Consider the following 12,908-nt stretch of genomic DNA (forward strand, 5'->3'; position numbering starts at 1 on the left):
ACCCCACAGAGAGGCCGTTCAGCCCATTTTTGTCCAGTGCTTTCCCTTCGAGCTGTCTTTAATTAGCCCCATGCCCCCCCCCCCCCCCCCCCCCCCCCAAGCCCTCTAAAAATTCCCCTTTTTGCATTTAATCCCCTTTTGAGTGTTTTGCTGTTTCCATTTAGACGGTGCATTCCAGATCATTATAACTTGCTCCATTTCTTTTTTTTTAAAAGAAAAACGTCCTAATCTCTCTCCTGGTTCTTTTGCCAATTATTTTAAATCTGTCTCCTGAGCTTACCAACCCCACCTGCCAGTGGAAATAGTTTTTCCTTAATTACTCCCATCAAAACTGCTCGTGACTTTTTTTAACCTTGTCATGCATGTGATTTTGTTTAGTAAATTTTATATTATAATTAACTGTCACTTTTAAACTGCTGTTGTCTTAAAAAATTTCTATGCACTTAACTTAAAGTGTAGGTAGGGTACTGTATCTTTTTAAATTGCTTTTTAAAGTAAGCTTTAACAATTAATGCCTCTTAGCAGGAGAAACAATTTTTAGTATCAGCAGTGAAATTAAGAATTGAAGATACCACTAATTAACCTGTACTTTGTCTTGTGACTTGGTAAATGGTGCCAATCTTTTGTTTTCTTCCTCTTTATCACTTTCTCATGCTGACCTGAATTGAGTCCAGAGAACTGTACAAAATCTTGAGTTAATTTTATATAAAATTACACTTATCAGGATTAATGATTACAACCCATTTGAGTTTTGTTGCATTCAATTGTTTTAGGAACATTCCTGAAGTGAAAGTCATCAAACAGGATAAAAACAGCAATGTCTCACATGGCCTCATTAAAAAATATTGCACGCAAGTCTCCACTTGGTGAACTCCCTTTTGCTTTGTTTTTATTTATAGAAAAAACAATGTTCAGTTTGTTAACCTGCCCTCGTTATTCACTTTTGATGAAAATCACAAGTGTGGGTTCATGGTCAGCATATCTAATGTAGGTTTCTGTTGTGAAAACTAGCTGTCTTTATAATTTATTGTCAAAGTAAAATATTTCAAGTTCTCTACTATTTTAACCCATATCAGAGTATCTGTTTAATCATCAGCCTTCCAGATTGAAGGACAAATCACACAATGAAGTTTGGAATTATCAATTAGTTTGCTTGACCAGAGTAGAAGTAGTAAATGAAACTACTGTGATATAGGCATCTGAGGTGGGAATGTTTTGTCTATCATGAATTGTCAAGTTGAAGGCTTTTTTGTAGGAACGTGAGCTGTGTATTAGCTGGGTGTGTTTGTGAGTCAAACTAAGTTGCTGATGACTTTTACACAATAATGTGTGGGCAGAGCTGCACATGAGGAAATGGTTCTTGAAGATTCAGTTAAGCTTTGCCATTTTTCTTTCAAGGTGAGAGAAAGGAAGGCATGTATGAAGCATTGTGAAATATTAACAAGCCCAAGAGATTGACAGTTTCTAGTTTTGAAGTACATCATTCAGCAACAGGTATATGAGGAAATCTGCTTAATGTAAGTAAGGTGGTGGATGTGGGTGGCTGGGGAAGAGTGAAACCATACCAATTTCTTCCAAATTCTTGAATTGCTTTTGAGAATGTGGGTTGACAATCAGTGCCACAAATTCTCTCAAGGGTCCAATAATTAAGGGGTGAGGTTTGCAATTTGGAGAAGTAGTCAAATGGATTGAAAACCAGTGAGTCCACTTGAAGGCTCTTGAACAGTACGTGCAACCAAATCGTAAATTGCTAGTAATTTCATAAGTGGAGTAAGCTTGTTTTGTAATAGCTTTATTCTGCCTCTAACAAACATCACTGTGTATGTCATGCACAAGTGAGTTATAAGCTTTTGTTCTGTAGGCAGACCTATGATATAGACTGTAGATCTCACTTTAACTGCAGTGGCCCTTGGAAAATTAACGAGGCACTCTTGTAGCTCGGTTCCTTTTTTACACCCAGAAACCAAAATGGTTCTAGTTGTAGCAGAATAGCAACCTCACGTCAGTTTAAAAAGGCTAATTTAAAACTGAATAAGCATTCAAGTTTAGGCTATCCTTTAACTTAATATGTAGTAGCATAATGATATTGTCTGATCTACAGTGAGAATGTGCAATAAGTAATGTAATGGGCGCTGTTTAATTTTTAGGGAAACTTTGTGCACATGGGAAGCATTTTAAAACAATTCCATCCCTATATTTCAACAATTTTGCACCCGATAAGGCACTTAACATTCACAGGGTACAAGATAGAGATAAGTGTACCTAATGGATACTGCTGCCTAGTACATATTCCTGTAACGGGTAGACTTTGCCTTTAGTTCTCATGTGTAAAGCATGGGTATTTCACAGAGCCAAAATTAGATGGGAAGGATTGTGTAACCTTAATGGAAAGAGAATTGGGCAGTTTTTCTAATATGCATGTGCCCTGCCCTATACTATTTTTCTGTGCTAAGCACAGGTGATTTTCTTTGTGTCCCGGTGCTAAAGATTAAAATCTACCCCAATATTAGTCACAAATGCAATTTCTCACGTGGAGAAAATGATGGTATTAGTCACCCTCTGACTCCCCAAAGCCTGTCCACCATCTACAAGGCACAAGTCAGGAGTGTGATGGAATACTCCCCGCTTGCCTGGATGAGTGCAGCTCCAACAATGCTCAAGAAGCTCGACACCATTCAGGACAAAGCCTGTTTGATTGGCACTCCACCCACACACATTCACTCCCTCCACCAACGCACAGTGGCATCAGTGTGTACCATCTTCAAGATCAGGAACTCGCCTAGGCTCCTTAGACAGCACCTTCCAAACCTATGACTACTACCATCCAGAAGGACAAGAGCATCAGACACATGGGAACACCACCACCTGGAAGTTCCCCTCCAGGCCACCCACCATCCTGACTTGACAATATATCACCATTCCTTCACTGTCGCTGGGTCAAAATCCTGGAATTCCCTCCCTAACAGCACATTGTGGGTGTTCCTACACTGCATGGACTGTGGCGGTTCAAGAAGGCAGCTCACCACCACCTTCTCAAGGGTAATTGGGGATAGGCAATAAATGCTGGCCCAGCCAGTGATGCCCACATCCTGTGAATGGGGGGTAAAAAAGTCAAAAGTATAATGGGAATTTCAACAGCTTCAATTCATTTCAGTATTTCAGCTACCAGCTTGGCAAACTGATAACCTCTCTTGGCTCTGAGCAAGATGATTGAGGTTTCTCTGTGACTCCAGAAATAATCTAGATTGACACTTCAGCATAGCACTGGGAAACGTTGGTGCAGGAGGTGCTGCCTTTCAGATAAGCCTTTAAACCGAGGACCTGCCGAATGTGCAAAAGACCCCATGCTACTTTTTCCAGAATATGGAATTTTCCTGGCTAAAATTTGTCCCACAACTGATTGATTTAACCAGTCATTTATTTTGTTACTGTTTAAGGGGTCTTGCTGTGTGCAAATTGGTTGTCTATGCAGCACATGAAAAGTAATTCATCAACTGTAGAATGGTTTGGAATGTCCTGAGGTTGGAAAACTGCATAGAAACACAGGCTCTTCACCTTTCTTGTAGATTCCATAGTAGTTTACAGTAACTAACTTGAGCATTGTTTAAAAAGGTTTCTACACTGTAGAAAAGCCTTCATAACTTCAGTTTGTTCAGTATTTTAATGAAGTAATGTCCTTATGTAAATGAAGTCACTGGGCTTTGATCAGATTATTGCTACTTAAGTTTAGGAGTCATTATCTAGCTAAAATGCAGAATTTGAATTTTTAACACTGGTAACGAACCCATGGAACAGGATTTCAATGAACATATAGCCAAAAATTGTAAATTTGAAACCTGACCTTTCTGATAATTAAAATGTAATCAAATGTAAAGATGAAGCTGCCTATGTAATAAATGTAAAGTAGGTGCAATGGGATTCTTCCTCTTTTCAAAAAAAAAGTCCTGTTCACAGGCATAATCTTGAAGTGCAATTTCTAACTTTGGAATGTACGTCTTCGTGACATAATTAGCAGTGGTGCAATAAAATGAGTCAATAGACTGTGACTTTTCTCCGATTTATTCATTTCAGTACTACATATTCCTCAATTTTAATTGGTATACATATTCAAAACTGATGGCTTCAGCTGGCTCACTCGGTATTATGGACATTAAAATGGAAATTTTTTGAAATTTTATGTAATTCTAGAAGGGCTGTTTCAAGGTTGGTGCTGTCCCATCCTAGGAAGGGAGAAATTGAAGTTCGTTTTAGTTCCTTGGAACTACAGATGCAGAAAGGATTTTTTTCATCAGAGGAGTTGGAACTTGTAATAGTGCCTTACTGCCAAATGTTTTGTTCAGGAAGGCTGTTTATTGGTGGACCTGGAGCAGAGTTCTCTTGGCTGGGTCATTATTTTTGGAAAGCTGGGTTAAATTTTGAGGCCAGCAGCAAAGCAATGGTTCTTGCTGCTGATCTTGAAGAATGGTGCCCACAATGATCCAGCAATCTCTTTGGTGTGGATTTGCTCTTTTCATGCTGGCATTTTAAATCTGGCACCAAGTCAAGGGAATCTCTAGGCATCCAGCAGCAACGAAATCAGCAAGCTGGCAAGTCACCAATCACATTGAGGTATTCTCACGGACAGCAAACGAAGAAATAACCACTGAATCCCTTCACTTTTTTAACTTTAAATTTTTGCAGATGGTGAAATAGTTGATGGGGGTGTAAATATGGAGTTACGGTGGAAGATAACATTTCAAATGCTTTTTGAAAATTAAAATGTGAATTTCTGTTATGAAGAAAGTTGACATTTCACATATACAGTTAGCTTTTCAAGGCCAGTGTGAGTGTTTAGCAGTAAGAACTAACTTGGTGGTGGTGCATTGCAGTTCACTTGGGAAGTCAGAGTTGCTGTAGCAACATACACATTTTATATGCATATTGTAGCCTGGAGCTATGCGTAGTGTTGGTAAAGGCTCCAACGTTCTTTCCATCACATGGCTGACCAGGAATCTCTTCTCTTACTGTCTGCCATTGGTGTGATGTGTGTTGGTAGGATTTGCAGGTTGATGCTCAACTTCTTTTTGGCTTTGTTAAGAATGCGCCTTCTTTGGCCATCAAGCCCCGGGATGGGACTCAAATTCTGAGCTTCTGGCTTGGAGGCAGGGATGCTACCCACGGCGCCATAAGCCCTCCTCTTATAGACTTAGTACATTTAACAAGGTGTAACTTTTTTTCAAGGGGTTTTTGACCCTACAGCAAGAGTAACCGTATAAAAGTGGAAGCCGTCATCAATTCCCTGCTTTGGGATTATACTCTGGGAACCTCAATAGTAAAGATGGGGGAATGTCGAATGACTAACAGCGCCTTCTGTATTTCTGCATTATTCTGCACATGATCAGGCTTCTGAAGCTACTGTTGGTTTTAATGGATTAATAACAGTGAACACTGACGGTTTTGCTATTATGATCACCGCAAAATCCAGGCCAGAGACAAATGTCTTCTGACTTTTGGATCTTTGCTAAATTACTGAATATTTTTTTTAAAGTTTTTTTTCCCCATTCAGAATGTTACAGCTATATCTTTGTCTCATTATTTTCAGTGGACTTTGCATTGAAGATTGTACAATGGTCCGACACTGAAACCGTTCGACTCCAGCTTTGGGACATAGCAGGTAAGCACCTATTAAGGTTCCAATGTTAGTACACCAGTAATGAAATGGGCTGCATTGGGGGAAAAAATGGTATAATGCCTAATGTTATGCCAGCCTCCTGAGTTTTCCTAAGTACAGTAGTAGTCTACTGTTTTTAAATCACGGTAACAGTTCCCCGTTGGGGAAGAAATATCAGCGGTGATTGAAATATTGTTCAAAAACAAGATTGAGTTTGCAAGGCAATAATTGACAGCCACGTGGCAAGTTTTTTATTTTGGAAATTGTGTTGGAGATGTTCTTAACAAAAAAAAAAATCACTCACTGTTGCACAGCTGTTGGGAAAATTCTGGGAAGAAGATAATCTTTCCTTCACCTTCTGATCCAGTATCATGCTGATAATAGTGTATGGTTGGGCACCTGATCAAATAGGAAGCAATTACATTTTGTTAAACTTGCTTCATAAGTAACCAAATAGAATGAAGATAATTTTAAGATTTTTTTTAAAAGTAGGACAAACCTTTTTATAAGTTTTTTTTTATTTTAAAAAATATACTTTCAAGGGTATAATGCGGCATAAAGTCCCAGGTGAACTTGTGTGAAATTTTAATTATTTTTAAAATAGTGCTACGGTTTGTTTGGACTTATCAGATTAAATTACAATGCTACATACAAAAAAGTATTTTTCAACTATTCCAAAGGGTAAAGTAAGAGGGCCTCATTCCACTAAATTCTCAACAAACGAACCATTTTTAAATGAATTGCTAACTCTAGTGATGGGCTGGTTCGCATCCCATCCTTGCCTGCTGCTTACACTTGGCCTCCTTTTGGTGCTTCTGGCTTGCGGGGTATAGTGGGTTTGATGGAGGAAGAAAGGATTGGTTTTAACCACAGAAGTGCTCTTGTTGACCTGGTCGTCTGTTGTGGTAGAAAATATAATATAAACCATTAAGAGCCTTGTAGCTAAAAGATTATGACAAAAGATGGAATTATAAATATAATCATAACTCTTATCCCCATTTATAAGATTCAACTCTAGAAATAAGTGGGAGGGGCAGTACTTGATAAACATACAATCCATTACTGGCAGGTAACAGGAGAACATCAGTGTTTTCTCCATGTAAATCCTATTTTAATAGTACAGTGAGTCAGGAGGATGAAGATGTTTCTTTTCCAAAATATTCTGCTTTAAAATGTCCCTAATTAGTTATCCCAATATTGTGCATTGCTGTGTTTTTTTAACACTTTCATGGGATGTGGGCTTTGCTGGCTGGCCAGCATTTATTGCCCATCTCTAATTGCCCTTGCGAAGCTGGGTGAGTTGCCGCCTTGAACTGCTGCAGTCCATGTGGTGCATTTGCTTTTATATCGGTGTCCTCGGCAGCAAAAAGTTATCAAATCCTGCCTCTCCTTCGCCATTTGTAAATGGTATAATAGTTGAGTAAAACTTTTTAATATTGCTCTAGTTGTGAATTTCCTTCTAGTTGAAAGAAGGAAGGCATTTCTACCCTGAATGAAGGGACTTTACTTTTGTGTACATGTGTAATGAATTGGCATTTGATAATGTTTCACTTTGTACCTAGACCACTCAAATAACTAGTTGCAGCATGAATTGGCTGCTGAGCTTCCCTGCTATCATGTTTTAAAGCTTGCCTAAACAAGTTACTTTATCTAAAATTTCTATCTTTTGTAACAGAAATGAGATACCAAATCTGTCTGCAATTTTTGTTATGCAGGCTTTGCTGCATAATTAAGTTTTTTTTTTTTCCTCTCTCCCTTCCCAATCTCCCCACAATTTTTGTCACTTGAATTTGCCAGAAAAAGACTTCCATCATCTCAGATGGTGAAAGGACTCCATTGTAGGTCAGCATCCTGCTCCATGAATAAATGATTAATTTGTATTTTAGGCCAAGAGCGCTTCACTTCCATGACCAGATTATACTACAGAGATGCCGGAGCGTGCATTGTTATGTTTGATGTGACAAATACAGCAACCTTCCGGAATTGCCTTAAGTGGAAGCATGATTTAGACAGCAAAGTTGCTTTGGTGGATGGAAGCCCTGTGCCATGTATCCTCTTGGCAAACAAGGTGAATTGAAGTGGATTTGATGCAGCACTTGTTCCAAGATTTATATTATTTTTCCATTTGTAATGCAAAGTTTCTCAACTCTAAAGTAACCAGGGTGCACTTGGACTAATTTAGAGTAAAACATAATTTGTCAAACTTTTCTTTTTAAAAAAAATCTGGTAACTAGAACTCAACGATGCAGAAATCTGACAAAAACAAATGAGCAAAGGCAGAAGATTCCAAGATATGATGTTCTGAAATTCTGTCCTATTCCTCCATGACAACTAATTTTCTATCAACTTTTTGTGACGTACAACCTGATTGCAGAATTCAAAGTTGTAAGGATAATCAGTTTTTCATTAAGTGATTGTCTGACGCTTATCAGTATAACTTTTAATCCTACTCTAAACCAGATATTTAAACATGTCAGTTTTTAAGATTTAACATTAGCACTTTTGATGAGAATGTATTCCACATATCTGCTGCCTTTGGAGGAAGAACCTCTGATCCTTCCTACTCCTTGAAGCTTGTTGCTTTATCTACTTGTCCTCCAGTATTTTAGTTGAGGTTAAGTGTTAATAAGCTGCTTGGGTTTTTATTTTGGCTTAAATAACTTAATCAATCAACCCTCAATCTTTTCCTCGATTTGAGAAGTAAATTGTCAACCGTATAACTTGAACACTCATATTTGAACTCTGCAGTGCATCAATACCTCCTTTCAAAGGAGGAATGAAGGAAGTTGTTTCAATATCCCTTTTCCAATGTTGAGGATTTTTCCTTTTTCAAAGATAAAATGTAAAAAAAAATCACCATTTTGACCACTGTTTCCAGTACTTGATTTGTAAGATTCATCCTGGATCCTATTAATTCTTTTGCAGCAATCTTTCATTGGCTATTCCCAAAATAAGATGTGTTCAAATCTTTCTTTTTTCATTTCCATCTTTTTCAATGTATGCAAACAAATTTTGTTTTCTGATGTACATCATTTGCGTTCTTCCACTTTAAATTTCATCAGCCATTCCTTAACCCAGCTGTTCAAATTTGTTCAGATGCATTTGAATGTGATTAATCTGCTTGCATAGTTTGTAGCAAATTGTTTTTTTCACAAGTTGCTTTCACATGGCCCTTTTTGAGTAATATAAAACAGCAAAAGACCCAGAACAGACTACTATAAATCTAGTCAGTACCCAATGTGCACACTTGACCCCCTTCTATTGTTGCTTTTGTTTACCCACGCCATTTTTTGGTGCAGTTAGGTAATTTGATGTTGCCTGTTTTTAGTTCTTGAAAATAATTCTGCTTGGTTGCTAGGTTGTTGGGTTACTTTAATCAACTGGTTTTATTTTTGGTATTTTACAATTGTTTGCGCACGCATGCAGTTTGTCTCTGGCCTTTTAAATACATTTAATAAACATAACAGCACATCATCTCGGAGCTCCCCTGTGCTCTCAGTACTGGTGAAATGTGAGTTTGCAGTTCCTTGATCTTGAGCAAAGTTGGCAAATGGAAACCTGATGCCCCCTTCAACAAATGGCTTCCAAATCAGAAGCAAAGGCAGCTCTGCATACCCTCTGGCAACAGAGCAGTATTAGCAGGAGTTTGGGAGCAGGTTTCGAACCTCTTTGCCAAGCAGATTTGTGGTCCATGGCAGCTTGAATTTAAGGAGAAAAAAATACAGGTAATGAATTGTTAAAATAAAGTTAATACTGAAAGATTAACCACTAGGTGGTGCTAAAATTATTGGGATAAACTGCAGTGCTGTGGAGCAGTATTTTAAATAACACGTGTGAATTGTAAGAAAAGTTTGCAACATGATTAAATATTCTATGGCTATCTTTTTTCAAATATATAGTAAGGCTATGACCAATACTTATTGGGTTTTTTTGCCAATACAATCTGGATGGGATGGAAGAGATAATTGAGTTAATTCTGATAATTAAATAGGATCTTGGTTTTATGACTTAAATTTTCAGAACCATCTTTACCAGCTGCAAAGAAATATTCCCCCCACAACTAGGAATTGAAACTAAATCTTTACCTTTTGACGGCCCCTCAAAAGCTCTTTTTTAAAAATCTCATCTATTGCTATAGTTGTTTAGTACATAAGTGGTAGTCATTTTAAAAATGCAAAGGGTTAACTCCCTAAACTGAAATTTTATTTGGATTATGCTTTGTATTTTAATAGAAAAATACTTTCTTTGTTCACCTTTTTCTCCTCTTCTTCCTCCCCCCCCCCCCCCCCCCACCCTTTGCAAATAGTGTGACTTGTCAGAATGGGCAATCAGCAGAAATGAGATTGATCTGTTCAGTAAAGAAAACCATTTTGTTGGTTGGATTGAAACTTCTGTGAAAGAAAACAAGAATGTTGCTCAAGCCATGAGGTGTGTTGTGGAACTGTTCCAAAGTATTCACTGTTTTGGAATTTGTTACTGTAATAATAGAATAATTTCAGGAAATTTTAAAGACATTGCTTTTTATTTTGCTGCTTTATAAAGCATTCTGTATTCTTGTATATGTAGGGAAGCAAAAGCGGTGTAATTTATTTAAAATTCAAATGTTTTTAGAATTCTGGACACTAATCTTGTTTTCTAGATGACCATTTTAACATAAAATCCCATTTTCTTTGATTTTCCAGAGTATTAGTAGAGTGTTTGATGTCAAAGCCTAGTTTGGGATCTCCGACCCAAAACCAAGGGGATTACATTCAGCTAAGGGATGTGCCCAAAAGTGAAAGTCACCGGAATTCACCATGCTGTTGAAAAATCATCATAACACTACATGTGTCGAAGGATTTTGTATGACCACCGTGTCTTATGCGTTAAATTGACTAGTTTTCACCAGACTAGTTCTGGAGGAATTCTGAACATTGAAATATTGTATGCTTCACAGCCATGTAAGTTGATGCCAGTTTTTTGATTATTAGATTGATGTGATCTTTAATCAAAGTTTTAAAATGGTTAGTGGACTAAATCTACTAGAAATTCAGCTCTAGACTCCTGGTAGATATAGGGTTAGAAGTGGAACTTTGTAACTTCACTACCAATAGTAATTCATAAAGATATGGACTCGAACAAATTTAGCTTAAACCAAGTAAGGTTGACCTTCAGTATTATAAATTTGTGAACTGTTCTTGGCAGTTACTTTTTAAGTTGATGTTTGAGCATGTCCTAACATTGGAGTTTGATCTGGGGTCAGGGATGACAAAAATGAACAGCTCGCTCAATTTCTGTTTCAATGGTGATGAATTGTTCACAACATACATGTGTATTGTGCCAATGCCTCTGGAATATTGTACAAACCAAATGATGAACATTCTGTACTATACTTGATTCATGCTATTGTACATATTATATTCTGTGATAAGAGACTTTTACTTTTAAAAAGTAACAACTCAGAGATAGGATATTGCAGACATACCTCCACAGGAATAGAAATTTGACAGATCCTAGGGAGCCTAAAACCATTTGATTTAAAGCATGTTATTACTAGCTTTTATTACTGCAATTTAATGAGGCAGTAAATCATTTTATTGAGCTCGTTTTTGGAAAGCATCAAATTAGCAATTGTCTTTAGTGGGTGAATATGGAACATAAGGCACATAATACAATGAGTTTTTTCAAATATTTTTAATTAACTATATGTATTTGTGTTTGCTGCAGAATTGCGATTCATTTTTTGTAAGACAAATATTGCTTCAACCAAGAAGCTCCCCAGTCCAGTGCTGATATTCTCTTTTTTATTTAACCAGTCTTGCCAACACCTAGATGCAGCTTTTGTGAGAGTGAGTGACTATTAGTACGTCTGTGCTGAAATTTCTGGCATCAGGTTTTATATTTAGCATCTATATAAGCCATACTGAAATTATTTTGCACATTATAATTATTTTGATGGGTAGATAACATTTTGGGAATTTCAGAAAATCTATAAGGCCTGGATTCTGAGTTTGACTATTTATTAAATATAATTTCATTTGAAAGAATTTGGATTTAATGAATCAGGAAAATCCATTACAATTTTGTTACTGTTGCCTTTATTTCACCAACTTAGTGCCTTTGAACAATTTTTTTTCTATTTTCTTCACATTGGAATCACTTCCGTTTTCTGTACTGCAGCTGCAGTTTCACAGGATTAATGTGCATTTTAATTGGTTTCTAATGTTTAAATTCCCCCCTTCCTTACACAATACTTGGCCAAGATGACATAGGATTGTCTTCCAGGCCTTTTAGAGCTAAGAGTTAGCACTGAGAAGTTGGACTTTTATACTGTGCTTTCTGCCCTGTCCATAAATCTCTAATTTAATTTAATTGTTTATAAATCGTGACTTTGGCGAAATTTTTGATAATCACATGGACATTTTGATCACTTTAAGATTATTTGTAACGTCTAGTAAACAATTGTTGTAAAAAGAGCCTTCTGAAATAGTTTTGAATAATCAATACTTATGGCAGCTTTAGAAGTGATTTGGGTGATTATGGCATGAATTACCAGGTTATAACTTAAGGGTTGTCTTTGGGTACTAATTCATTTGAAAGGTGAATTCCTGTGTTGAGGTTTCTTTTGGGATGAGAATCTATATCAGATTAATCTACAGTCTGTAAAATACAAGGGAAGGACTGATCTTATTGCTGTGCAATAATTCTGTTTTAATGCATTTGCAATGGTATTATGCATAGCATCCAGCATAGTACTTCCCTCACAGCATGCAGTCTGAAGTAGTTGTTGGCACATTAAAAGGAAATACAATGCATGCTTTTTTTTTGATTGTTATGTAGGCTATGTTGTTCCTTTTTTATAGTAAAATCCCAGAATAGTTGCTGGTCACCTCATGAATACAAAGCCCCCTCCCCTTCCAGACCTAACAAACTCTGGATAAAATTTGAATTGAGCTTCCTGCTCTCTCAGCTCTCTCTCAACTATGTATACATTTTGTAAAGAAAAATGCAGGCTGTGATTCTAAAATAATAGCTCATCTCAGGACTATGACTATGGTGATCTTGATGAAATGCTTCAACCTAGCAGTTTATGCTGCCATCTCAACCTCAAACTGCATGCTTGTATTTGTGACTAAGAATGCAATCCTGTTGACTTCCTCCTATATTTTGATACCATTATGAACTTCTTGTCAAGCACTTGTATAGTAGTTTTTGCATCTTTTTATGCAAAATGTATGTAATATATGTAAAATAAAGAATTTATTGTTTTTTTTAAGAA

General features: G+C 36.9%; 1 protein-coding gene across 1 annotated transcript in view; it reads left to right on the forward strand.

The window, feature by feature from the left end:
- The window catches only part of LOC144683381 (ras-related protein Rab-7L1-like), a 13,396-nt gene extending 488 nt beyond the window's left edge, over positions 1-12,908 (forward strand). The window contains exons 2-5 of the mRNA XM_078546336.1: positions 5,582-5,653; positions 7,537-7,718; positions 9,957-10,078; positions 10,333-12,908. Coding sequence (XP_078402462.1) covers positions 5,582-5,653; positions 7,537-7,718; positions 9,957-10,078; positions 10,333-10,456 — 500 coding nt within the window. The 3' untranslated portion in view covers positions 10,457-12,908. The remainder of the gene's footprint in view (positions 1-5,581; positions 5,654-7,536; positions 7,719-9,956; positions 10,079-10,332) is intronic.

Source organism: Cetorhinus maximus, chromosome 8, assembly GCF_964194155.1.
Source record: "Cetorhinus maximus chromosome 8, sCetMax3.hap1.1, whole genome shotgun sequence".
NCBI classification, from domain to species: Eukaryota; Metazoa; Chordata; class Chondrichthyes; order Lamniformes; family Cetorhinidae; genus Cetorhinus; species Cetorhinus maximus.